The sequence below is a fragment of the Cricetulus griseus genome, chromosome 5, assembly GCF_003668045.3.
Source record: "Cricetulus griseus strain 17A/GY chromosome 5, alternate assembly CriGri-PICRH-1.0, whole genome shotgun sequence".
Lineage (NCBI taxonomy): Eukaryota > Metazoa > Chordata > Mammalia > Rodentia > Cricetidae > Cricetulus > Cricetulus griseus.
The window spans coordinates 96,453,398-96,480,581 of NC_048598.1; the positions used below are offsets into that span (position 1 = coordinate 96,453,398).

The following is a 27,184-nucleotide window of genomic DNA, read 5'->3' on the forward strand; positions in this document are numbered from 1 at the left end:
CAAATATGGACTTTCAGGCCAGTTTAGGCTACACAACACTCTTGTCTCTAAAAAGGGTTAGTGGTGCAGGCTGTAAGGATTCAGGCATTGTGCTGGCCTGCCCCTGTCACCTGGCAGAATGCACTCAGGCAGTGCCCTGGTCAGCCCAGGGTTCCCGGTTGTGTAGTATGCAGGCAGGTGCAAAGGACCCCTTTAAAAGAAAGACCCCTGCCCACTTACACTTTCTGCTCTTTTCCAGCTCTCTTTCTGCTCCCTCTTCCCGCTGTTCCCCTGGGGCAGACAGGACTTTTCCTGTCTCCGTCTTCCCTTCTGTCCTCTCTGTGTCTCTTTCCCTCTTTTCTCTTTCCTTCCCCCTCCATCCCCTTTCTAAGCTCTGTCTGCTTGGTGTGTTTGTCACCCTCACCAGCCATGGAATCCGCCATGGTCCCCCATGCAAGGTCCCCTTAAGCTTTATCCTAACACAGGCCAGTTCAGCCAATTATTTTACGGACCTGACTTTGGATGCTCAGCACTCACATAAAAGTCACATAAAAGCACCCTTAATCCTAAGAGAGTGGAGGGTAATGCCCGTGGATGGAAACAGGATTCCCGGGGCTTGGTTGCCAGACTGCCTTGCAGAAACAGTGAGTTCCAGGTTCAGTGAGAGACTGTCTCAAAATCGAAGGCAGAGAGTGACTGAGGAAAACCCTCGTGTCAACCTCTGTCGTCTCTACATATGCACACCCATGTACACCACACACACACACAGATTTGTTCATGAATAAGCACCACATCCATAAACATGAAAACTTTAAATTAAACGACAAAAATAATTTTAAAAGACTTATTTACAAATACGTTTATTTTTTACATATTAGCATAAATAAATAGTTTCCTTTAGGAAACTTTGATGACTGGTTTCTTGATAGCACCTGCCCAGCAGTTTGCTAATGCTAACCAATGAATTATATAAAGTGTTGTCTGAGCCATGCTCACAATAAATACTGAGTCCAGTCAGGGACAGGGTGTGGAGAGAATACTGGAAGAGGGGGGCCCTGTGCTCAGGCCCCATGAGATATAGCAGCTTGGGATCTCAGCGACCAGGGGTCATAAGAAGGGTGGCAGCACATGACATTATCGTATGGATGGCAATTCCTGTGGGGTGTCAGTTGGCACAAGGAAGAGCACAAAGCTGGTGATAGCAGTCTGGGAGAGCTCCCAGTCTTTGTATGCCTCCTGAGCTCCATACAGATAGGCTCGCAGATTCACACTGAGGCGGTCGTCAGCCTTCAGGGGTATCAGATGACTCCAGGAGCCTTCCACTAAGTTGGTCTCCATGGAGCAAGGGAATAGGTCCACAGTCAGGGCCAAGTTGTCAGGGCGCTCTATCGGGGGATTCAGTTGCAGAACAAGAGAGACCTGACCCCGCACCTTGCGGTCTGTGTTTTTTAACACAGGCCTGAGCTTCAGTTGCAAAATCACATAGTAGAGCCCACTTTCGTTCACCACCAACTCGTTTGTGACGTTGTCGTACCTCAGACCCTGGAGCGGTTTTGAGATCCCAGCTCCTTCTTGGCTATGCCACTTCAGGATCCTATTGGGCTCCAGCTTTACTTCTAGAAAAAGAACAGTGAGTTGCTGAGAGTAGTGGGGCATGGAGAGGTGGGACCATGGGGGTGGGGGACAGAACAGAAGGAAATTGAAGGAGGGAGGGAGAGAGGCTACCTAGAAGGGATATAATCCAAGAAAGTGGGGGATAGGGAAGAGGGGTCTAGAGCAAAGATGCAGGCAAGCTCCAGGGAGGAGGTGAGCCAAGAGAGCTATTGCGGGGGGAGGGGGTAAGAGGAGAAGAGGAGAAAGGGAGAAATCAGGGGAGGAGGGCAGGGGATGAGCAAAACAGGGAAGGGAGGATTCCAGGAGGGCGAAGGAAGAGTGGAGAAGACCGGGAATTTAGAGACTAGGGCTGGGCTCAAGAGGAAGGGTGTTCGCCTAAAGCCCCAGGTTCATCCGGGTAGAAGGATGGCCAGCCTCAGTTACAAAATGATTTTGAGGAAAGCCTCGGCTACGTGCAAGGAAGGGAGGGAGGAAAGAAGAGGGGGAAGGAGATGGGGGAGGGAGATCTCCCAGAGCCAGGTTGGGGGTGAGAAGTCCCAATTCCCTGAGGAACCAGGTGAGGTCACAAGGGTGACAGCTGGTGACCTTTGTTCAACTTCTCTGCGGGGCCGCTGGGAATACTTACCCTCTTTAGCCTGAAGAATGGCGAACACGGAAGACCCCTAGGAAGAAAGAAGAATAGAAGTAAAGGCTCCCCTACATACTAAAGAGGCCGGTGGGGATTCATAGGCACCAGGGCACATTGGGGTGCCCTTCAACTTTGAATGGAGGAAAGCCCGGGGGACCTAGCGGGGCTGTAGGGAAATGCCGCGCACCGTCGTCGGCCACCCCGCGGTCCGATATCTACATAGGACGTTCAAGACGCAAAGGAGTCTTCTCTGAGTGCGAGATGGAGAAGGGACGCTTCAAGCATGGCGGGGGCACGTTAGGGCAGAGGAATACTTTCAGAAGGTAAGAAAGGGTGCCCCAGGGATGGGACGTGACTCACCTGCCCTGTAGCCTTCGGGCAGCTATTTCGAGGAACAGGAGTGACCGTCAGGTTTGAAGGCTTCTCTGAGTTCCCCGGGGTAGGCGAGGTGGTGACTGTGAGAGCCGGCCGGGTCGGGATGCGGGTGAAGAGGGCGATCGGAACACAGACAACCCCGAGCAGCAACATCAAGGCGCCTACCCAGTAGAGCAGCTGACAGCGGAAACACGAGTGCGGGGCGGACAGCAACGCGGCCTCGGGGTCTTGAACATTAACCCTGGGGTCTGCAGCATCCTCAGTGCTCTCAACATCCGCTGGACGCACTGTTTCTGCGAGGAGCGCAGCAACCGCAGGCAGCGCAGCATCCGCAGGGCGCACAGTAACTGAGGGATGCCTAGCATCCCGCGTGCTCTGGTCCATGGCCATGGTCAGGCAGTGCTTGTCTCCCGTCTGTGCCCGCGCTTTATAGGGGAGGCGCCTTTTCCGGGGAGGAGAGTGGAGGACTGCTGCGGGGTTCCCGGGCTTCTAGCTCCGCCCCTCGACTCCGGGAACTTTCTCCCTTCCTCCTCTCTAGTCCCTCCCAAGTGTCCAGGCCCTCTATCTGGTCCCTTCTTCTCCTTCTTCTTCTCCTTCTTCTTCTTCTTCTTCTTCTTCTTCTCCTTCTTCTTCTCCTTCTTCTTCTTCTTCTTTTCTCTTCTCTTTCTCCTCCTCTTTCTCTGCGAACGAGCGTGCGTGCGTGCGTATGTGTGTGTGTATGTGTGTGTGTGTGTGTGTGTGTGTGTGTGTGTTTCCTTTTTATTAACACTGGCACATTAAACAGTTGTTTATATATTGGGGACCATGTGATGTCGGGGTCTACTCCCTCCCTGACCTCGGCTGGATCTACAGTCTCTTTCCGTCCTTCTCTGTTACGAGGTTTGGGTGCAGGACGGAGACCACCCTGTCTGAAGATCCTTGATTCTCTCGGTCTCTGGCTCTTCAGTTCCGTTTTCCTGTCTCTGACTCTCAAACCTATGTCTCTTTCCCTGTCTTTCTTGCTCCCCTCTCTTCCAACCCATAGCTCTCCATCCCTGGAATGCCCCCAGGATTCTAAATTCAGGAGAGGACTCTAAGAATCACCGTCTCCCCACCACCCCAGAGGAACCCCACCCAGCCTCTTCTTCCCCAGGACCCCGGGGCCTTTCCTGGCCTGTCCCCACCCACCCTCTTGGGGCTTCCTGTCAGGAACCTCTTAGGACCCCAGAAGCAGAAGGCTGGAGAGTCCAGATAGAGAAATTCCCTCCTAGGCCAGGGACACGTTTTCGATTTCCCATTCTTTCATTGCTCTTGCCTGAGGTGGAGGCGGAGGGAGGCCCGGAACAGCAGAAAAGGCCCCTAAAAGAGGAAATGAGAGGTAATCGCTCTGGGGACAAACTCCTCAATGTCTTGATCTGGTGAGAAGACTAGCAAGTAATGGTATAACCACCTGGCCTGGTGACCTCAGTTCAGTTCCCTGGACCTTCTTGGTGGAAAGAGAACTACAGCCACAAAACTGTCCTGCAAATGTCCTTTGAACACTACATACCAGAAGGTGGTGGTGGCACATGCCTTTAATCCCAGCCTGGTCTACAGAGTGGTGTTCCAGGACAGCCGGGGCTACACAGAGAAACACAGTCTAAAAAAAAAAAAAAAAGAAAAGAAGGAAGGAAGAAAATAGAAAATGTAATTTGAAAAATAATTAAGCCCTGATATGCTTAATTGACTGTAATCAACAGGGACCAGACCATTTACCTCAGCTCCAACCTGCAAGAAACAACTATGAAATTGGGAGTTTTTGTTTTAACATAGGGTCTGGTGTACCATAGGCCATCCTCAAACCCACTAGACAGCCTAGGATAACTGAACTTCTGACCTCCTGAGAGTTGGGATGCAGGTATTCACAGGTATGCACCCTCACACCCAGTTCCCTCGGTGTTGGTCAGCTGATTTTCATACTAGGAAGGGAACTCACTGAGTCCCCTGCCCCAGCATGGGAGAAGCTTAGGGAGCCCTCTCTGGAACCACCAACCCACTCCTTCCTTTCTTCCATTTGATCCTGCATCAGCTTCACTGGGGAATTACAAAAAAAAAACTCAGCGGGGGAGGGGGGTGAGTATTAGCAAGATACAAAACACTTGTGTGAAGACTCCACCCCACAGAGCAGCCATGGCTGCTGGGCACCCACAGTGATTCAGTTGTGGGAGCTCTGGCCCTCGGACACTTACAGTCAATCTCCTGACCACCTCTGTCTGCTGGATGCTCACCCTATTCATACCTACGTGACTCTTGAACATAGGGGCCCCTCTCTGCCTGGAATATTCTCCCCCTTCCAACCTCTGCTGCATAGTGAGGGCATTGTCTCATCCTGGTTTATATCTCAGTTGTCATCGCAGTGAGGAAAAATGACAGATGGAGACTTTCCCTGTCTCTGACTATAACGTCTTCCAAACCACTGTGTGAAGAAGGCTTCCAGCCCACAGATTCATCACCCACATCACCAAGGAATTGGAATCGTCATCCTGACCCAGCTAAAAAACTAACTCCACTCCCTCCGCTAGCTCACCTTTCTCTCCTGCAAAGCTGGAAAGTGCCTTTATACTCCCAGGGAAATTGGAAAATTGGTGGAGTTTCTGGACAGAAAACACACACACAAAGGGAGAGACAGAGAAAAGGTTCATATAATTTAGAACAAGCTGTGCTTAGTGGTGTGAACTTCTGAACCCAGTTTTCAGGAAGCTGAGGCTGAAGGGTTGGAGGTTCAAAACCAGCCTGGGCTACCTGGAAAGATACCGTCTCAAAACAAATGGGGGGGGTCAGGAATCATGGTACTCAGGAGGTAGAGGCAGAACTCTTGTTAGTTCAAGGCCAGCCTGGACTACATAATGATGGACCAGCCAGGGTTATATAGTGAGAACCACCACCACCCCAAAAAGGAAATAAAACTTCAATATTGAAATTAATTTGCTTTTTGACACAGGCTCTCATGTAACCAAGACTAGCCTGAAACTCCCTATGCAGTCAGAGATAACCCTCTGATCCCTCTGCCTCCACCTCCAGAGTGCTAGTGACACACAGGTCTGTGCCACCATGCCTGGTGTGTGAAGTGCTGGGGCTGCAACCTAGGGCTTCATGGATGCTAGGCAAGTACCAAATGAGCTACCCCCAGCCGCTGAATATTGAAACACACGCACATACACACACACACACACACACACACACACACACACACACACACCACACACATACACACACACTCACACACACATACACACTCACACACACACACACACCACATACACACACACTCACCACATACACACACACTCACACACACACATACACACACACACCACACACACACCACACACACACCACACACCACACACACACACACATACACTCACAACACACACAACACACCACACACACACACCACACACCACACATACACACACCACACATACACACTCACACACACACACACCACACACATACACACCACACACACACACATACACACTCACACACCACACATACACACACACTCACACACACACATACACACACACACCACACACATATCACACACACCACACACCACACACACACACACACACACACACACACACATACACACCACACACGGTGCTGTTCAGCACCTGCCCCACACCTGTCCCACCATGTAGGATCCAAATACCAAAAAACTGCTCCAGAGAACCTGACTTTGAAGAAGAAAGATTTAACATCTCAACTCCTGAACAGCATCTGCCAAGCACCCAGACTCTGGGCCAATCTGTTAACAATTAAAACCACAGCCCACAGCCAAGTATTGCCTAAGATGTTGTCTAGAAGCGGGGAGGGAGCATCTAGGTCTCCAATAACGCAGATGACAGAACCCCGCCCTTGAAAACCTACGTTAACCACGCCAATGAGCCTTTATTTTTGGCACAAGGTTGCCCTGTTGCCTTGACCATCCTTCCTCAGCATCCCAAGTGTGTGTGCAGGATGATAAGTGTGTGTTGCCACTCCCAGCTCCATGGGAACTTTATGCTGGCAACCTCTACCACTCACCATGACTGCCTCTGTTTATTAATTACTTTGCTTACTTATCACTGCCTCCCACCCCTGTTGATGAGTGGCATCCTCAGCAGCATCTCCATCAACGGTATTTTCAGGTACCCACAGCATATGGAGCAAGGAGGCTCTCCGTGATATTTATGGGAGGAAGGAATAAAAGCAAGATGAAGAAGAGGAAAGGAAGAAAGGAATAGGGATGGGTGAGTGAATGTGTGGATGGATGGATGATGGATGGATGTGTGGATGGGTGAATGGACCAATGGATGGCTAGGTGGATGGGTGGGTGAGTGGGTGGGTGGATGGATGGATGGATGGATGGATGGACGGGTGGATAGATGTGTGGGTAAATGTATAGGTGGATAAAAGGGAAAGAAGAAGGTATATGAAGGAACCCTGGTGCTGATTCTGCAAGACTGTGGGTGACACAGGTGCAGCACCAGAGCCTGCTGCAGCAAACAGCATGGACCTTGCAATGCTAGATGTGCTGTGGGGCCTGTCAGCTTGAACACACCACACTCAAGTACTACATGCACTTGCAGGGCCTGAGAGTCAGGCAAGGACTCCTGTGGATTCCATCCCAGCACCACAAGCATGTGGTAGATAACGGGAAATCACTCAGGATGCTGAGGAAGTTGCTAAGTGTGGGGCTGAGCACGGAATACATTCTTAGCAAAGGAGAGCTGTTGGTTGTTTTTCATATTTTATGAATACATATTAGCTATATGTAACAGTAGGTCCCATTAGCACATTTTCATTCCTGTGTACAATTTATTTTGGTCTCATATTCATCCATCACCCTCTCACCTTTTTAATTTGATGGTTTCTGTTTCAATGTTTTTATATTTATGTATTTTATTTTTGAGTGTGTGAGTGTTTTGCCTGCATGTGTGCGCATGCACCAATGTGCAGGCTTGTTGCCCGTGGAAGGATAGGGTCACATCCCTTGGAACTGCAGTTAAGGATGTTTGTGAACCAAAATGGGTGCAAGGAACAGAACCCAGGTCCTCTAAAAAGCAATAAGCACTGTCAGCCATGGATCCATTTCTCTACCCACACCGCCATGGCCTCCTCTTGCCCCCCTTCTCACTATCATCGGTCCCCTTCCTCTTCCCAAATATTTTTTGAGACAGGGTCACATGTAGCCCAGGCTGGCCAACTCACTTCCTAAACAAACCAAGGATAACCTTGAACTCTTTTCCCTTCCTCCTGCCTCCACCTCCCAAGTGCTGGAATGACAGGCTTGGGTCACCATCAACTTAAGTGAAAATGACTCCCTGCTTCCTACCTAAGCAGGCATCAACCCACACACCACGTAGGTTCAGAAATCCACTCTAAAATATGAAGCAAGTTGCCCAACAGACCCAGGGACTGTTCGGAGCTGTGTGCCTTCACAGAGCTCTGGATCTCCCCTCGGGGAAAGCAGACGATGTGCCTTGCCTAGGGGGAAACCAGGCCTGCAGCCCAGCTGGCAACCCTGAAGCGCTGTGCTTGGGGAATCCGAGGCAGGAAGCTCCTCTCACCGTGCCGATCTGAGTGTTACCCTCCTGCCTGGTCCCTCTGTGGTGTTGTCACACCTCCGCTGTCCTCACCAATGGGGGAGGGCAGGCCCTTCCCCCTCTACCCGCCCCCCCCCCACCGCACATCCTGGGAGAGCTCCAAGAAAGAAAGCAGCTCCACCCCCTGACCACGCCCCCAGCCACTCACTGCGGGATTCGGGACAGATTCTAGACATATCTCAGCCAAACTTTGCAATCTTCATGTCTCAGCCCTTAAGAACCTGGGATAAGTGCGCGCCTACATACGCAACTTAGCGTCAGCTTTTTTGTTTATTTTGCTTTGTTTTTTGATACAGGGTCTCCGTAAGTAGCTCAAGCTGGCTTCCATGTCCTAGGTTCATGCCAATCCCCAGCTGCAGTGTCCCAAATGGCTAGGATAGCAGGTACCAGCTGCCACCATGGTCAATGAGAGTCAACTTCTTCCTGTTGTGTTTTATCTTGTTGAGTCAAGGGATTACTATCAGCCCAGGGCAGCCTCAGACAACCTCATCCTGCTACCTCAGCCTCCTGCATGCTGAGCTTGCAGGCACACTCTACCAGCCAAGCTTCCCATGGAAGCTACATAGCATAGATTCAAATTCCAGCCCCACCTCCTAAGCAAATTCCTTCAGTTCTCAGTGCCTCAGTTTCCCCACTTGTGAAGTGAAATTAACACCCTGACTATCTCAAAAAGCAAGATGGCCACAGTGAGGGAATCCCAACGTTGTCAGACTTACAGCAGACAGCCTTGCTACTGACACGCGCGTGCGTGCGCCTGTGTGTGTGTGTGTGTGTGTGTGTGTGTGTGTGTGAGAGAGAGAGAGAGAGAGAGAGAGAGAGAGAGAGAAGAGAGAGACTACACATGGAATGTGAACCATTGAAATCCAATGCATACATGTGTTTGGACTGAACTACACACAGCCAGCACTCTGGAGGTGGAGGTAGGAGGATCAGGAGTTCAAGCTCATTCTTGGTTACAAGTCCAGTTAGAGGCCAGCCTGGATGACAGGAAACCCCTCAACCAAACAAAGGAGGGGGGAAGCTCAGAAGCAGCAAAAAGTGCATAGAATGGAAACGATCTTTCCAGTCTTCAGAAAGAAATTGGTCAAATTAATGCTGGCAAGATGAGTTCAGCGGTCACTTGGTGGCAAGGACAGTTATGGCACGGATCTCTCAGCGCTGAGAGAACAAAAGGCTTCCAAGGACACTGTGCCCAGAGGAGTCTGCAATGCCATTTCATACTCCCTGAGCTTGCATTTCCATGTGTACAAAGTTTTGTTGGGGTTCCTCCTCAATATCATCCCCTCCCCCTTTCTTCCTCCCCTCCTCCTCTTCCTTTTAACAACCTGTGGTCAACTAGGTACCCACTAAGAAAGAAAAAGTGGCCACAGCTGTTTGGAAGAAGGGAAAATTCAGTCGTCAGCAATAGGGTTTTCCCTGAGAAAGATGGGGGTGGGTGCTGGGTGGCTGGGGACCCCTCAGAGAGACAGGAGCTAACTCAGTGATGGGAAATCAGCCAAGCTGGGTAGGAAGGGAATCCCAGCCTGGCCACCACCTGGAAGGGACTCTCCAGTGTTGTCAAGGGAGACAGCCATTGGACAGCCACAGTTAGACACAGGAACACAACTGACACCCACGGTCAGGACATAGAACAGACACTCACACCAACCACAAATACCTCACAGTCATACACAAACACACACAGAGAGATAGTGAAAGATTATTGTCAAACACACGAAGGATAGGATAGGTGAGATGTGGAGACTCATTCCTGTCATCTGAGCATTTGGGAAACTATGGTAGGATATTGCCCCAGGTTTGAGGCCAGCCTAAGCTACATGGTTTCAGGCTAACATAAGCTACAGAGGTAGACCCTGTCTCAAAAGGAGAGAGGGGGGGCCGGTCTTGATCGATGGCTGAGTGGCTAAGAGCACACCCACTCCCTGCTCTCTCAGAAGACCCGGGTTAAGTCCCCATCACCCACTTGGTTGCTCACGACCTCCTGTAACTCCAGATCCAAGGGGGACCCGACACACTTTTCTGGTCTCCATAGGCACTGCACTCACCCTCAGAGACACACACACATACACATACATAAAATAAATCTGAAAACGTTTTAAATGCTGAGGATGTAGCTAAGCCACATAATCGTGAAGACCTGAGTTTGGTCTCCATCCCCACTCCCCTACCCCCGTTTTTGTTTTCATTTTGGTTTTTAAAGGCAATGGGAAGGGGCACACTGGAGGATTCCTGGAAGTCATTCTAGACAAATACCTGAGGCCCCAGACCTGTGAGAGATCCTACCTTTTAAAAAATAAAAACAAACAAAACCGTATTCCGACAAGACAGGAAACCCCTCCTTGCTCAGCCTTGACTCCCAGAGAGGGACACGCGCGCCCCCTGGTGGACGGCAGCCTCACCCCAGGGTTGCACTGTGTGCAGGAGTGAAGGATGGGAGTGGGAAACCTTGGAAGCATGTGACACCAGAACCTGGAAGTCAAGAGGACCCCAAACCGAGGGCCGGACCTTGGAGAAGCCTGGATGACCCCAGGATGAGGTCAGTAAAGATGTCGTAGGAGGAGAGGCGGGTCCCTGTCGTTCCCACAGTGCCAGCTTCGCAACACGAGAGTGGCCAGAGCCCATGGGTGCCACTACAGAGTGGACTCTGGTTTCCAAGCCCGGACATTTCCCCGCCATTCTCCCTAGGCCACACCCACTTCCCAGTTGTCAAACTCGCGGTCCCTGCCCATTCCCTTGACCCCTTCCACTTCCTTACCGGTTTTCCCTAAGGCCTCCCCCGACTACCTTTCAACCTCAATCACCCATCCCACGCCTGTTAGTTCCTCCCACCTGCTGTCATTCTCCCCAAGCCCCGCCCCAGTTGTCACCCTCTCTGGACCTTCATTCGCAGTCCCTCCCAACTCCTTCATTCTCTGTAGATCCCGCTCACTGGCCAGCTGTGTGCTGCTTCCCAGGTTCAGCTCAATTCTCTGGCCCCTCCCACTTCTCTGTCAATTTCTATAGGCCCCGCTGACTTTCCACTGTCATCCTCTCTGGCCTGGCCTGCCCACTTTCTCAGTCCCTCCCAGGGGCTCTGTCAGTCTCTCCACAAGCCCCGCCCACTTCTCCAGCCGTCCTACGCTCAGTCTTTTGGATTCCCACTTCATTCTTTCTCCTAGCCCCACCTACTTCCCCCACCGTTACCTTCCCACATAGCGCCCGTTCGGCTACCCCCACCCCCGCCCGCCCACTTCCCTGCCAATCTCCAAAGGCGGGTTTCTCGGGTCATTCCCCGCAGGCTTGAGACTTCACCGACTTCTCCCTCAGCATCCCAGGCCCCGCCCTCGTCCTTCCCTCATCCCCGTCATTCTCCCTACTCCACCTGCCTTTTTTCCAGGCCCATCCACAGCCATCTATCTGGTGGGGCTACGTGGTAACACCCGACTCTAACCACCTAGGTGAGAAAGGCCTGTTTCCCTGCCCGACTTTCCTGAGGGAAGTCTCACTCCTAAATCCACCTGGGGCCCAGCTAACCGCTGATCAGTCTTCTGCACCTCCTCCTCCTTCTGTGCCTTATACGTTTTCCTTCCAGCTGCTGGACACGCCCACCCATCTTATTCTCTTTAAGATTTAGTTTGCTTTTATGTAATAGTGTATGCGTTGTCTGTGAGTGGATGCTGTGAGTGTTCGGGAAGGCCAGAAGAGGGGGTCACCTGGAGCTAGAGTTAATGATGATTGTGAGCTGGAGTGGAGTGCTGGGAACTGGATTCCGGTCCCCTGCAAGATTAGCAAGCTCTCTTAGCCACTGAGCCATTTCTTTTTCTTTTTTTTAAAGATTTATTTATTTATTATGTGTACAGCATTCTGCATCCATGTATGCCTGCACACCAGAAGAGGGCACCAGATCTCAGTACAGATGGCTGTGAGCCACCATGTAGTTGCTGGGTATTGAACTCAGGACCTCTGGAAGAGCAGTCAGTACTCTTAACCTCTGAGCCATCTCTCCAGCCCACTGAGCCATTTCTTTAGCTCCCACCCCAAGCTCAAAAGATGGACCACACCTAAACATGGCCCAGCCTGGAACCCCTTTCCCTGATCCCCAAATCTAAAGGGGTGATGGGGAGAGGGAGACTCCCTACCCCAGCGTATGCACTTGGACTGTGCTCCTGTTCATCCCTGTAGGACTCAATGTGTGCTTGTGTCAGTGGGAGATAGAGGGGCTTTGCACAGGTGCGGCTTTCCAGACCACCATGCTGGCATGCATATCTGACCTAGCTTGTTTGACCAAAGGCAACTTGGGGAGGAAAGCAGCTTTCTCATCTTACAGCTTGTGGTCCACCATTCAGAGATGAACTGGAAGCAGAAATTGAAGCAAAGACCACAGAGGAAATGAAAACACTCATTTCCCGCTGAGGGTTCAGCCTGCCTTCTTACGAAGCCCAGGACCACCAGCCCAGGGATGTAGAGTGGGCTGGACCCTCCCACTTCAATCAGCAATCAAGAAAATGCCTCAAAGACTTACCCATAGGCCAATCTAATGGAGGCAATTCCTTCTGTCTGAGTCACCCATGATGCCTTCAGAAACCCCTTACCCAAGTATGTCAACTTGTTACAAGCTAGAGTCATCTGAGAGGAAGGAGCCTCAAATGAGAAAATGCCTCCTTAAGATCTAGCTGCAGGCCAGCCTGTAAGACATTTTCTTAATTAGTGATTGATGGGGAGGGCCCAGCCCATTGTGGGTGGTGCCATCCCTGGGCAGTTACTGAGCAAGCCATGGGGAGCAAGCCAGTAAGCAGCACCCTCCATGGCCTCTGCATCAGCTCCTACCTCCAGGTTCCAGCCCTGTGTGAGTTCCTGTCCTGACCTCCTTCAGTGATGGACTTCAATGATGGAGGTGTAAGCCAAATAAACCCTTTCCTCCTAACTTGCTTTGATCATGATGTTTTGTCCCAGCAATAGAAACTCTAACTAGGACACCCAGAAACCCTAATAAACTCATTGGTTCACCAAACTGAGCCTGGGTGTAATTGTTTCTGTTTCTTTTTTTGTTTTGTTTTGTTTTGCTTTGCTTTTGCTTTTGCTTTTGTTTTTTGAGACAGGCTTTCTCTGTGGCTTTGGAGGCTGTCCTGTAACTAGCTCTTGTAGACCAGGCTGGTCTCGAACTCACAGAGATCCACCTGCCTCTGCCTCGTGAGTGCTGGGATTAAAGGCGTGCGCCACCACCGCTCAACTTTTTCTCTTTCTTTTTTGAGTTATCATTTTTAGTTATTTATTTTTTATTTGTGTGGTTTTGTCTGCATGTATGTCTACGTATGACTTGTGTGCAGTGCCCATGGAGCCCAGGAGAGGGCAACAGATCCCACAGAACTGGTGTTACAGACAGCTATGAGCCACCAGGTGGATTCAGTAAACAGAACCCTGGTCCTCTTCAAAAAAGTGCTCTTAACTGCTGAGCTATCTCTCCAGGCCCTTTGATTGTTTTGAAAGAGGTTCACTATGTAGCCCTGGCTGTCCCAGAACTCACTTTGTAGATCAGATTAGCCCCAGACTTACAAGGATTCTCTTCTTCCTCCCACAAGCCAGGATCAAAGGTGTGCTCCACTACACCTGGCTGGGATTGTTTTGTTTCTTTGTCTTGTTTGTTTTCATTTTGGCTACTTGATGCCCTCTCTATCTGGCTACCTTACAGAAAAGTCCATCCTGACATGTGTGGTCCAGGACCGAATAAGAAGAAAATCATAGCCGGGCAGTAGTGACACGTGCCTTTGATCAGGAGGCAGAGGCAAGAAGATTTCTGTGAGTTCCAGGCCAGCCTGGTCTATAGAGCAAGTTTCAGGTTAACCAAGGTTACACAGAGAAATCCTGTCTCAAAAAAAAAAAAAAAAAGAAGAAGAAGAAGAAGAAAACCAAGATACACTAGACTGTGACCCAAAATAAACCCTCCCTCCTTAAATTGCTTCTGTTGGGTGTTTTATCCCAGTTACTAGACAAGTGTCTAATACAGTGGCCATAGCCACCATCCCCCTCCATACATACACACAGGGAACACTGTGGTGGCCAAAGCACCCTTCTTGAGGAGCACCAGATAGACTGGGAAAGTTATCTTTATCTGTGTCTTTATCCCCAAGGCCAGGAAGGGGGTCAGGACTGGATGTTGAGTTCATGCTGCCTGGCTCTATCAGACTTCAAAAAGTGTCATGCTGAGGAGACTCAAGGAGCTGGGGACAAGACTCGGCTGGCAGAGGACTTGTATAAAGTCCAAAGTTCCATCCCCAGCTTGGCACAAACTGACTGCAGCCCCTCTGTCATCCCAGAATACGGATCAGGAGTTCAAGGCCAGCATGGGATATATTACAGGAAGAGGGTGAGAAAGGAAAGGGGAGGAGAAGGGAGGGGAGGAAGCAGACAAGTTGGCTCAAGAAAGGAATGGAAGACCTAGGGGAGCATTTGCTGTGAGCCACCCTAACAGAGAGCTGGTACCTCCCTGTCTGAACTTGTTTGGTGATGTCAGGAGGTGACAGACCCCACCATGCTCACAGACAACTTTCACAATAATACCAAACAGATGGACACAGATCCCCAAGCATGTACTAGAACAATCCATAAACATACATGCATAACCTTTTGGGGGCTGGGAGATAGGATCTCACTATGTAGACTTGGCTAGCCTGAAAATCTCTAAATAGACCAAGCTGGCCTTGAGCTCAGAGATCTGCCTGTCTCTGCCTCCCAAATTCTGGGATTAAAGGCATGTACCACCATGCCCAACAAACTTTTTTTTTTTTAAAGGACCGGGTCTGCAGCCCAGACTGGCCTCAAACTCAACATGTAGCTGAGGATGACCTTGAACTCCTGGTTCTCCTGCTTCCACATCCTGAGTGCTGAAATGACAGGTGTGTGTCACCAACTCAGTTTATGTGATATTTGGTTTGGCTGAAAAGTCTACTCCTTTTCCATATGAAGGGAGGAGCCACTTCCATGGCTGCAGCTCTGTGCACTGGCCATCATAAAGATCTGTGAACTCCCGGTCTGCCTTAGTCTATGATAAGCCACACAGTCATCTTTACTGACTTATCAAAAAAAAGAAGAAGAAGAAGTAAACCAAGATACACTAGACTGTGACCCAAAATAAACCCTCCCTCCTTAAATTGCTTCTGTTGGGTGTTTTATCCCAGTTACTAGACAAGTGTCTAATACAGTGGCCATAGCCACCATCCCCCAGCCCTTCCTTGGCCACAAGCCACTTTTGTCCATGTGCCCACTAGAGCCACCTCCTCCCATGGCAAGAGCAGTGGGTTCACTGGCTCTCCATCGAGCCTGCTGGTGTTGCAGGAAGAGACTGAGGAGGCAGACACAGCTCAACACTGACCTCCTCCTCATCTCTGAGAATCCCACTCCCTCTGTTAAGATTAGTACTTATTTTCAGCTTGACAACACAACCCATCACTAGGGAGATTCTAGGCAGGGCTCCACCCTGACCACGCCCTCAGCCCCTCACCGCTGCCGCCAGGCTTCTGATGGCTTCTGAGGACAGGTAACCATTGTCTCCAGTGTTACACCCATTGATGCACACCAGGATGCAATAGCTAAGTCCAAAGGTCACACAAGCAACCCTGGTTAATCTCACTGGGTGGCAAGACAAAAAGCCGTGGATGTAGGATAGGGAAATGTAGAAAAGAAGAAAGCTTTGACAAGAAGGGAAAGGAGAAAAGAGAGAATGGGGTGAGGGATAAACGGTCAAGGAAGGAAGTTAATTAATTAAAAAAAAATCTGGGTGGGAGTGGGGTGGCTGTAGAGATGGCTCCGTGGTTAAGAGCACTAACTGTCAAAGGACCCAGGTTCAATTCCCAGCACCCACAGGGCAGCTCACAACTATCTATAATTCCAGTGCCAAGGGATCTAGAGCTACATGCACAAAATGTACAGACATACATGCAGGCAAAACACCCATACACATCTAAATAAATAAATAAATAAATAAATAAATAAATAAATAACAAAACATGAAGACTGGAAGTTGGGGAGATTGGGGAGGTGGGGTGGATGAGGGGAATCTGACTAAGGGAGGAAGGGAGGGAGGAAGGGAGAGAGGGAGGGAGGGAGGGAGGGAAGAAGCCTCAGTCCTTAGCCAGCTGACAATATCACAATTGAGTCTGCAGTGAGCGAGAAACAGCACGGTGGGGCCAGGACCAGTATGCATGAGGCCCTAGATCCCATCTCCAACACCATATAAACCCAGGACATGGTGCACACCTGACATCCTAGAACTTGGGAAGTAGAGATCAGGAGTTCAAGGTTGCCCTTGGCTACTTATCAAGTGAGAGACAGCCTGGACTACATGAAACCCTATCTCAGATTGGGAGGGGGGCTGTGGAAATGGCCAGGTGGATGAAATTACCTGTTTATGAGGACCTGAGTTCAAATCCCTCAAAACTACATAAAAGCCAGGAACACAGCAAGGAGTATGTGTGACCCCAGAGACCCACGGAGGGTGGGAGGTGAAAGCAGAAGAGCCCCTAGAGTCTGGCAATCTGTGGCCAGCAAGAACAAGGACCCTGTCTGGAACACGATGGAAGATACAGACCGACACGCATGGCTGCCCTCTGGCTTCCAAATGTGCTTAGGCAAACTCGTGCACTCGAAAAGATATTTAGATGTCACTTAGAGGCCAGGGATGTTGTTGATCACCTGTAATCCCAGCATTCCAGAGGCTGAAGACCGGAAGTTCGCGAGTTCAAGGCCAGCCTGGGCAACATAGTGAGTTCCAGGCTAGGCTGAGCTATATAGGAAACCCTCTAATTAAAGAAATAATTATCAAAACTGAAGCAAAGACATGTTGGTATAGGGGAAGTACCCCACTGTTTGTGGGGCCCAGCTGTAAGGCTTAGTCCTCTTGTGTTAGTCTCCAAGCTTTCCTGGGGGTGATAACAATCTTTCAAGAGACCCAAGGGACTTCTAGGGCCTTCCGGGGCTCTTCAGAACAGTCTGTGCAAACGTGGAAGGAAAACAGTAGAAGATTCCAAGAGACATCCTCCCACCCCGACCCCGAACCAGCGGTATCTCCCACATACACCTGACACCATGAAACCAAATCTCGTCTCGGAGATCCCGGGGCTCAGAACCACCACCCTCTGCACCTACACAAAGGTTCTGAGTAAGTGGGGTGGAAGAACTGGAAAGAGGAATGAAGATAAACACTGAGGCAGGGAGGCAGGGGTTGGGTGGGGGTGGGGCACCTCTCTATGCAATCTCTATGAAACCCCAGTGGAGAGGGACGAGAGTCACTGGTGGCACCTGGAAGCTGAAGTGGTGATACACCGGGACCATGAGTTCTCAGAAAAGGTGCTTGCCGAGGGTGGGGGGGGAGGGGGTTTCTACATCTCCAGGCCCTTCCTTGCATCCTCCCTCCATCCCTCACTTGGAGCATCCCAGGCGAGCCCAGGAGGCGGAGCTCGCGGGTGACCCGGCGGTGACGCGAGGACGGCTCCGCTGATATAGAGGCGCCCGAGGGCGCAGAGACAGCTCCGCAGACACCTCATCCAGTCTCCAGAGCCAGAGCCACAGAGGCCGGTCGACACAGGTCCATCAGCAGCTACCAGCAGCGCCACCACCATGCGGGAGATCGTGCACCTGCAAGCCGGGCAATGCGGCAACCAGATCGGGGCCAAGGTGCGCCGGGCTGGGGAAGGGGTGGCGACGGGAGGGTCGCAGAGAGGGGTCTTTGGATCTCCTAAGACTCACCTAGGAATTATGCATCCCAGGGTGGTGGGGGAGGGGAGACAGAGCAGAGCCAGGCCGGGAACAAAGAGGCCGGTGATGGGGGCAGGGCCTGGCCTTGTGTCCCTTGGCCACAGCTGGCCTCACAGCTGGGCTACTGTCACCCTCAGCTGCCTGGCACAAAGAGGCACGGCCCCTCCTCCCAGAGCTGCTGACGGGATGGGCTGGCACCGAGTGGCTCTGATGGGGCCCAGCCTGTCCCTACCCCCACTTCTCTTGCTTCTTGCTGGCTCATGCTTAGCTGTGGCTCTGGGTTCCCCAGTCACCTCTCAGGAGGACAGTCAGCAACTGGAGAAGTGGCTTGAAGGGTGTTCCAGACACAGCCTCTCTCAGTCCTTCCCGACTGTTATTGTGACCCTGTCTGAGCACTTGAGAGGTGGAGGCAGGAGCCCAAAAACAGTCTCACATACACAGTAAGTTGGAGGCTAGCCTGGGCTATATGAAACCCTGTGTCAATACATACATGCTTACATACATACATGCATACTTACATACATACATGGGGCAGTGTGGATCAGAGGGTAGTGCCTTTGTCCAGGTGTTGTGCTACACACCTGTCACCCAGCCACTGGAGACAGGAGTTCAGTATCACCCTAAGCTATCTAGTGAATTTCAGGCTAGCTTGGTCTATAGGAGGCACTGCCTTAAAAAAAAAATTTTAATATATTTTTTAAACAGCAAGTCAAAAAAAAGCTACTCAACCCTTCCCATCACCCATCCCAACATCAAACAAACAAACAATAGGGCAGGCAACATGGCTCCTCCCTACAACATGGTGCTTATGGCCAAGCCCAACAACCCAAGTTTGATGGCCAGGACACACAAGCTGGAAGGAAATAACTGCCTCCGGCAAGTTGTCCTCTGGCCTCCACTCAAGCATGCAGTGTGATGCACACCCCCATAAAATAAACTGTTTTTAAATAACAACAAAAGGAAAATCTATTCAACTTTGCCATCACACACCTCTGTCTAGTTCTGGGAAGTTATCAGTGATGAACACGGCATTGACCCCACCGGGACCTATCATGGGGATAGTGACCTCCAGTTGGAAAGAATCAATGTCTACTACAACGAGGCCACAGGTAAGGTAGCCTTCTGGTGTGGGGGTGTAGGCTGGCAAAAAGGGACAGGATGTGCCCAGAAGCCTGCTGGGCCTGCTGCTCACCCCAGCCATCCTCCATCTGCCATCCCCACAGGTGGAAATTATGTTCCCAGAGCCGTGCTGGTTGACCTGGAACCTGGCACCATGGACTCCGTCCGCTCTGGCCCTTTTGGCCAGATCTTCAGGCCAGACAACTTTGTGTTTGGTAAGTCCCTCTCCAGTGTGGGCACAAAACATGTTTGTTTTCGTTTCTAACTAGCACCAAAGAGCCTATGGTGACTGCAGACTCAGAGGGGACAGGGCAGTTGGGGATTTGATTAGGGACACCAGCCTAGCCTAGGCTAGCCTCCAACTCTCCATATAGCTGAGGTTGGCCTTGAACTATCTTGGGCAGCTTAAGATGACCCTGAATTCCTGATTCTCCTGGCACTGCCTTCCCCAGTTCTGGGATGGCAGGGAGGTTTCTGTGGTTCTGGGAGTGGAGGTCGGGGCTCTGTGCATGCCAGAGGAGCATTGTGGCCCCTGAGCCCTAGCCCCAGCCCTCTGGAGACGGTGGAGTAGGAAGGATGTAAGCTTTAGACACCACACTATTCTCTAGAAGGGCTCTGAGCTCATCTTCCAATTAGGAGAGGAGTTGGTGCACAACCACAGGGCTGGTGTTTGGCAATCTCCATCCTGAGAATGTCAGCTCTGGGAGCAAGCAAGCCGCCCTCTTGTTCCCTACTGCTCCCCCAGCTAGTGACCTGGGGCAAGTGAGTTCCCCCTTTCTGATGGATACAAAGTTTGAGGAAGATAACAGTGTGCCTGTGTGGGTATGGCACACGCAAGGTACTCCCGGAAATGGCTGAGGAGAGAAAGATACAAAAAAGCGAGTGAACCAAAGAGCGTGAAAGCAAAGTCTGTGTGTGTCAGAGAGAGGAGGAAGAGATAAGGAAGGCAGAGAGAAAAGAAAAGAAAGGAAAAGATTAAGAGGAGGCTTGGGGAGTTGACTCAGTTGGTCAAGTGCTTGGTGAGCAAGCATAAAGGTGTGAGTTCAAATCCCAAGCACCCATTTAAAACTACAAACACAGGGATTCATGTCTGTAACCCTAGTTCTGGGGAGACTAGTGACAGGTGAAACCCTGGAGCTCGCTGGCCAGCCAGGCTAGCAATGTGAGAGAGCCTGTCTCAATAATAAATAAAGTGCAGAGAGAGAGGAAGACACCAGACATTGCCTTCCATACACGTGTGTATACACGGGCACGCCCACATGCGCACTCACACAAACCCACGCGCACTCGCAGGCACACACTCTCATACAGGTGACATGGAGCAAAGGCCTGCTGGAGGTGAGGGAGGGGCCGTGTGAATACCGGTGGAGAAGGAATTCCAGGCGGCCTGACTGGCTGGTGCAAAGGTCCCAGAGCTGATGGAGAAGCAGCCAGGAGGGCCCGGGACTCGAGAAGAGGGATATTAGGAGAGAAGGAGGACGAGGCAGGAGGGAACAGGGCAGGGCGAGCGGAGCTTGTGGACTGAGAGGAAGCGGGGACGGGGGGGGGGGGGCGGGGGGGGAGCGAGGTGTAAGTACTCAGCTCACGGGCACCCTCTGGCTGCTGCAGGGAGCACAGACGTGAGAAACCTGAGCCCGGTCAGGGCACTGGGAGGAGGCAGAGATTTTCAAGCTTATGGGGTATACCGGTTTTATTTAGCTTTTTGTAGGAGCCTTCTAGCTTCTGTATGAAGATGTGGCAAAATTGAAACACTTACTATTAACTATAATAATTATGATTACTAAACATAGTAATCGGTCCTGGAGAGATGGCTTAACAGTTAACAGCACTCTGATCTAGCAGGGGAATCTGTGACTCCCAGGACCCTGATGGTCCTTCAACTATCTTCAACACTGGCCTCTAAGGGCACTGCACTCATGGTGTACAGACAAACACGCAGGCAAAACACTCTCACACATAAAAAATATGAATGAGGCCAGACAGTAATGGTGCACGCCTTTAATCCCAGCACTCAGGAGGCACGGGCAGACAGATCTCTGTGAGTTCAAGGCCAGCCTGGTCTACAGAGTGTCTTCCAGGACAGCCAAGGATACACAGAGAAGCCCTGTCTCGAAAGAAAAAAAAAGAAAGAATAAAATAAGCTGGGTATGGTATTGCATACCTTTAATCCCAGTACTCTGGAGGAAGAGGCTGGAAGATCTGAGTTTGAGGCCAGCCTGGTCTACAGAGGAGTTCCAGGACAGTCAGGGCTACATAGTGAGACCCTGTCTCAGAAAAAAATTAAATGAATAAAACAATAAAATTTGAAAAATAAATATTAGTCACATTTTAATAATGATAATTGATAGTAAAGTGCCAATTACTATTTATGCCTATTATTGTATTAACTGAGTGTTGTTAATAATAATACTTGTGCTGTATTATTACACACTGCAGACAGTGACAGTATACAGGATATCAAGCAGCTGAAGGGAAAGATCTTAAATGTTTTTAGGACAAATAAAATAGTGATATACATTTGAGAAAGACTTTGTCTTTATTCTAATTCAAACACTGGACAGTATAGCCCTGTATCAAAATACAATGTGGCCCTCTACAAATGTGAATGTTTCTTTTGTTTGTTTGTTTGTTTTTGTTTTTTGTTTTGTTTTTTGAGACAGGATTTCTCTGTGTAGCTTTGGAGCCAGTCCTGGCTCTCGCTCTGTAGACCAGGCTGGCCTTGAACTCACAGAGATCCGCCTGCCACTGCCTCCTGAGTGCTGGGATCAAAGGCATATGCTACCAATGCCCAGCAATGTGTATGGTTTTTATGTCTTGGCTGAAAAATAGCCCTGGAGCCTGGTGTGATGAAGGAGCACCAGCAGGCTTGTTTGGCTGGGGCAGAGAGAATGAGGGAAACAGGTGGAGGCAGAGGCAGGAGGGAATAGTCCTGGTGAGCACTCACCTGACACACACATGGTCATGTGGCCAGCACCATGGAAACTGGGTTTTCTGATGTCTGTCACAATCTCAGCACTCAGTGGAGCTGGAGGCTCAGGAGTTCAGGGTTATCCTTGGCTACACACAGGGTTTTGAGCCTAGCCTAGGCTACATAAGACCCTGTGTCTAAATAAACAAATAATTCAAGCCCAGCATGGCAGCCTACCCCAGTCATCACAGCACTCAGCAGGCAGACAGCTAGAGTTTATGAGCAGCCAGGGCTCCACGGTGAGAACCTGTATGAAAAATAAAATAGCTGGGCAGTGGTGGCACACGAATTTAGTCCCAGCACTCAGGAGGCAGAGGCAAGCAAATCTCTGAGTTCCAGGCCAGCCTGACCTACAGAGTGAGTTCCAGGACAGCCAAGCCTACACAAAGAAACCCTGTCTCAAAAAACCAAAAATAAGTTAATAAAATAAAACCACCTAAGAAAAAAACAATGGGGGTGGCTGGAGAGATGGCTTAGTGGTTAAGAGCACTGACAACTCTTCCAGAGGACCTGAGGATTCCCAGCAACCACATGGTGGCTACCAACCATCTGTAATGTAGTCTGGTGTCCTCTTCTGGCCTGCAGGGACACATGCAGACAGAGCAGTGTATACATAATAAATAAATCTTAAAACAAAAAAAAAAGTTTCACTGTGTAGCCCTGGCTGTCCCGGATCTCGATATGTAGACCAGGCTGGCCTCAAACTCAGAACTCTGCTTGCTCTGCCTCCTCCCCAGTGCTGAGATTAAAGGTGCATACCACTACACGAAGCTAAAATAACACTACCAATATAAAATAAATAAGTAACAGGAGCTGGAGAAATGGCTCAGTGGTTAAGAGCACTGACTGGCTGCTCTTCCAGAAGTCCTGAATTCAATTCCCAGCAGCCACATGGTGGCTCACAACCATCTGTAATGAGATGGTGCCCTCTTCTGGTATGGAAGAAAACAAAGCACCCATATACATAAAATAAATATTTAATAAATAAATAAGTAAAATAAAACTAATCACCACAGTTCCCAATCATTAAAATAACAATAATGCTAACATTATTCTTACAACCTTTTCATTGTTATTTATTAATTACTGAGACAGGGTCTAGTGTAGCCCAGGAGTGCCTGATCCTCCTGCCTCCACCTCCTGAGTGCTGGAATGACAGTTGAGACCAGCACACCTGGCTTCTGCCCTGGCGAGGATGGAACCCAGGGCCTCATACGTGCAAGGCAGGGGGCTCTACCCTCCAAGCCTGGCCGGGCACTCTTGTCATTTTCTGGTCTAATGACTCAGAAGTTAGGATGAAGCGCCAACTGGTTGATGGGAACTCCCCCCCCCCTTCCCCAAGCCTGCGAATCCAAGCCTGTCCCTTCCCCAGGTCAATCCGGAGCCGGCAACAACTGGGCCAAGGGTCACTACACCGAGGGCGCGGAGTTAGTGGACGCGGTCCTGGACGTGGTGCGGAAAGAAGCGGAAAGCTGCGACTGCCTGCAGGGCTTCCAGCTGACACACTCTCTGGGTGGTGGCACCGGCTCGGGCATGGGGACCCTGCTCATCAGCAAGATCCGGGAGGAGTTCCCAGACAGGATCATGAACACATTCAGCGTGGTGCCATCGCCCAAGGTGTCTGACACGGTGGTGGAGCCCTACAACGCCACACTGTCGGTGCACCAGCTGGTGGAGAACACCGACGAGACCTACTGCATCGACAACGAGGCCCTGTACGACATCTGCTTCCGCACGCTCAAGCTCACCACCCCCACCTACGGGGACCTCAACCACCTGGTGTCAGCCACCATGAGCGGGGTGACCACCTGCCTGCGCTTCCCGGGCCAGCTCAATGCTGATCTTCGAAAGCTGGCGGTGAACATGGTACCATTCCCTCGTCTCCACTTCTTCATGCCGGGATTCGCACCCTTGACCAGCCGGGGCAGCCAGCAGTACCGGGCGCTCACCGTTCCTGAGCTGACACAGCAGATGTTCGACGCTAAGAACATGATGGCTGCGTGCGACCCGAGACACGGCCGATACCTGACCGTAGCTGCTGTCTTCCGGGGACGTATGTCCATGAAGGAGGTAGACGAGCAGATGCTAAGTGTGCAGAGCAAAAACAGCAGCTACTTCGTGGAGTGGATCCCCAACAACGTCAAGACAGCCGTGTGTGACATCCCACCCCGGGGCCTGAAGATGGCAGCCACCTTCATCGGCAACAGCACCGCCATCCAGGAGCTATTCAAGCGCATCTCTGAGCAGTTCACAGCCATGTTCAGACGCAAGGCCTTCCTGCACTGGTACACGGGCGAAGGCATGGACGAGATGGAGTTTACGGAAGCAGAGAGCAACATGAACGACCTGGTCTCCGAGTACCAGCAGTACCAGGATGCCACTGCCGAGGAGGGCGAGTTCGAGGAGGAGGCCGAAGAGGAGGTGGCCTAAGCCTCCTGCCATCACTCTGCCCCTGCGGCACACCAGCAAAGCTCTGACCCTGAACACCCCGTCTCCACCCCAAGCTGCCCCATCCCCTCAGACACCATGAGCATCTTCATTATGGCCCCACTAGCACCGTCCAAGCCTAGAACGCTGCTGCTTCTACTTGCTTCACCTTTAACCCCTGAACCCACTTTCTCTCCAACCCTGCCTAGAAGGGCTCTCCTAATACCCATGAGCCACGCGCGCGCGCGCGCGCACACACACACACACACACACACACACACACACACACACACTTCACCTCCCATGGCCCTTCCCCGCCCCCGCACTCGCACCACTCCCACCTCTGACATCCTCAGATATCTCTCTAGATCTTGATTTCCGTATTACCCATGCCCCAAGCCCCCTCACAGCTCCCCGCTCTTGTCCCTGTGTGTCCCTGCCCTCGTGCCTTAGTTCAGTTGCTACCAGCTTGGCTTTACCAGGGAAGAGCTGGAGGGCGAGGAAAGAGGCCTGTGTGGCCTGGGGTGAGAGAGCTCCTCCCCGCTGCCTACCCCACCCTGCTCTCTGATGACCCCCCCCATCAATAAATGAGTCATTGCTTTGATGTGGCATTCTGTTCAATTTCTTTTCCTCTCTGAGGGTAGCCAGGGAAGGGAGTGGCCTAGAGGGTGGAGGAGAGCCACTGAAGACTTAATGAATAAAAGACGTAAAAAGGAGAGGAAAGGACATGACTGCTCCTAGTGTTGGAGGAGAGAGTTGACTGTAGATCTGTGGAGAGCATAGCCAGAGGCAGGGACGTGCAGGAGAGTCCAGAGTGGACGTGACTAGGCTGAGCTGGGCCATGTGAGAAGAGGAGAGGGGAGGGGAGGAAGGAGAGAAAGGAGAGAGGGGAACCAGGTGAAGTAGCCAGGAGGCCATAGGTCCAAAAGAAAGGTGTGTGACCATCCGGGCATTAGTGGCGCACACCTTTAATCCCAGCACTTGGGAGGCAGAGGCAGGCGGATCTCTGTGAGTTTGAGGCCAGCCTGGTCTCCAGAGCAAGTGCCTGGACAGCCTCCAAAGCTCACAGAGAAACCCTGTCTCAAAAAACAAAACAAAAGAAAGAAAGAAAGATGTGTGACCAACATGTGTGGATTATAAACAGAAGAGCCTCTCAGGAAGAGCAGCCCAGCCCCTGGTCTAGAGAGTTCAGGGCAGAATGCAGGGTATGCCAGCCATACTCTGTGACAGGTAGGGACTGAGGGATGCTGGGAGAGTGTGGAGGCCAGGTCCACTTTGATATGCTAACTTGGCACCTCAGCCATTTGTCCTAGGTTTGAAACTTAATAAAGACCAGATCTTGGGGTGGTGGGGTACAGGAATTGCGGAGCCAAACAGACCAGGCTAGACCAGACTAACTCTGAGGTATAGGATAAGTCATTTACACACCAGGAATATGGTGCCTACTCTCTGCCCTTGTTACTAAAGTCTGTACCCTAAGAAGTTAAATAAGGCCGGGCGTTGGTGGCACACGCCTTTAATCCCAGCACTCGGGAGGCAGGCGGATCTCTATGAGTTGGAGGCCAGCCTGGTCTCCAGAGCAAGTGCCAGGACAGGCTCCAAAAAGAGAAACCCTGTCTCGGAAAAAAAAAAAAAAGTTAAATAAGATTTATTCAGTATGTCCCACATTGGGAAGATGAACCTGAGGGTCCCTGGCTTTCTTTGTCTCTCTTCCCAAGGTGGCCACACTGAATACATCTCCTTTTTCTGCAGTGTGTGTGTGTGTGTGTGTGTGTGTGTGTGTGTGTGTGTGTGTGTTCTTGAGTCAGGGTCTCACTATGCAGCCCTGGCTGTCCTGGAGCTCTCTATGTAACCCAGGCTGGCCCCAAACTCACAGAGCCCTGCCTGCCTCTGCCTCCTGAGTGCTGGGATGAAATATGTGTCTAATTGGGCTGGTTCTCAAGACTGGGAACCACACTTGGCTTTTCTTTAATCACTTTTTATATTTTTAAAATATGATGTTGATTTTATTTATGTGTCTGGGTATGTGGAAGCCAGAGGCATCAGATCCCCTGGAACTGGAGTTATGAACCACTCATGTGGGTGCAGGAAACTGAGCTTGTGCAAGAGCAGTCCTTGTTCATAACTACTGAACTATGCCTCCAGTATCCTAAACTTAACTTCTTGGAGTATAGACAGGGACCCCTAAGTTCAGTAATAACCAGGCCTGTCTTCAGTCGGTTCTGTAACCTCTCTCGGTGAGGTGTATGTATAAGGGTGTGTGTGTGTGTTGTGTGTGTGAGGGGTGTGTGTGTGTGTGAGGGGTGTGTGTGTGTGAGGGGTGTGTATGGGGGATGTAAATGAGATGTGGGTGTGTATATGAGGTGTGTGGGGGGTGTGAGGGATGTATATGAGGGGTGTGTGTGTGTTGTGTGTGTGAGGTGTGTGTGTGTGTGTTGTATATGAGAGGGGTGTGTGTATATGAGGTGTGTGTATGAGCACATACCCACATACCACATTACCTGGGTTCTGAGCCTCTCTGCATCTCCATCAGGACTCTTGCATGACCCCAACAGTCACCCTTTGTCACCCTATTTTGCCTTTAAGTGTAGCTGGCCCCTGTAAATGAAACAGAGAAACAACAACGGGAAATTACCTGAGTGGTCTTGTGGTCTTCACAGACATTCAATACTCAGAAGACTCAGAAAGAAAAGACCTGGGTGTGATCATGGAGACCATAAGGGTGAAGCA

General features: G+C 50.8%; 2 protein-coding genes across 3 annotated transcripts; one reads left to right on the forward strand and one right to left on the reverse strand.

The window, feature by feature from the left end:
* Positions 1–809: 809 nt before the first annotated feature.
* On the reverse strand, positions 810–3,021 carry Tnfsf9 (TNF superfamily member 9). The gene is made up of 3 exons (XM_027416792.2): positions 2,582–3,021; positions 2,219–2,255; positions 810–1,595 (listed from the first exon to the last, which is right to left on the reverse strand). Exons 1-3 carry the CDS (start codon positions 2,984–2,986, stop codon positions 1,114–1,116), a joined length of 924 nt encoding a protein of 307 aa, XP_027272593.1. The 5' UTR covers positions 2,987–3,021; the 3' UTR covers positions 810–1,113.
* Positions 3,022–17,730: 14,709 nt separating this feature from the next.
* Positions 17,731–24,644, forward strand: Tubb4a (tubulin beta 4A class IVa). Of its 2 annotated transcripts, XM_035445399.1 has the most exons (5): positions 17,731–17,859; positions 18,941–19,049; positions 19,164–19,274; positions 23,400–23,491; positions 24,098–24,644. In XM_035445399.1, exons 1-5 carry the CDS (start codon positions 17,803–17,805, stop codon positions 24,455–24,457), a joined length of 729 nt encoding a protein of 242 aa, XP_035301290.1. In that variant the 5' UTR covers positions 17,731–17,802; the 3' UTR covers positions 24,458–24,644. The 2 variants fall into 2 exon arrangements, with proteins under 2 accessions (XP_035301290.1, XP_027272594.1); XM_027416793.2 differs by having other exon boundaries at positions 23,400–24,644.
* The last annotated feature ends 2,540 nt before the right edge of the window (positions 24,645–27,184 follow it).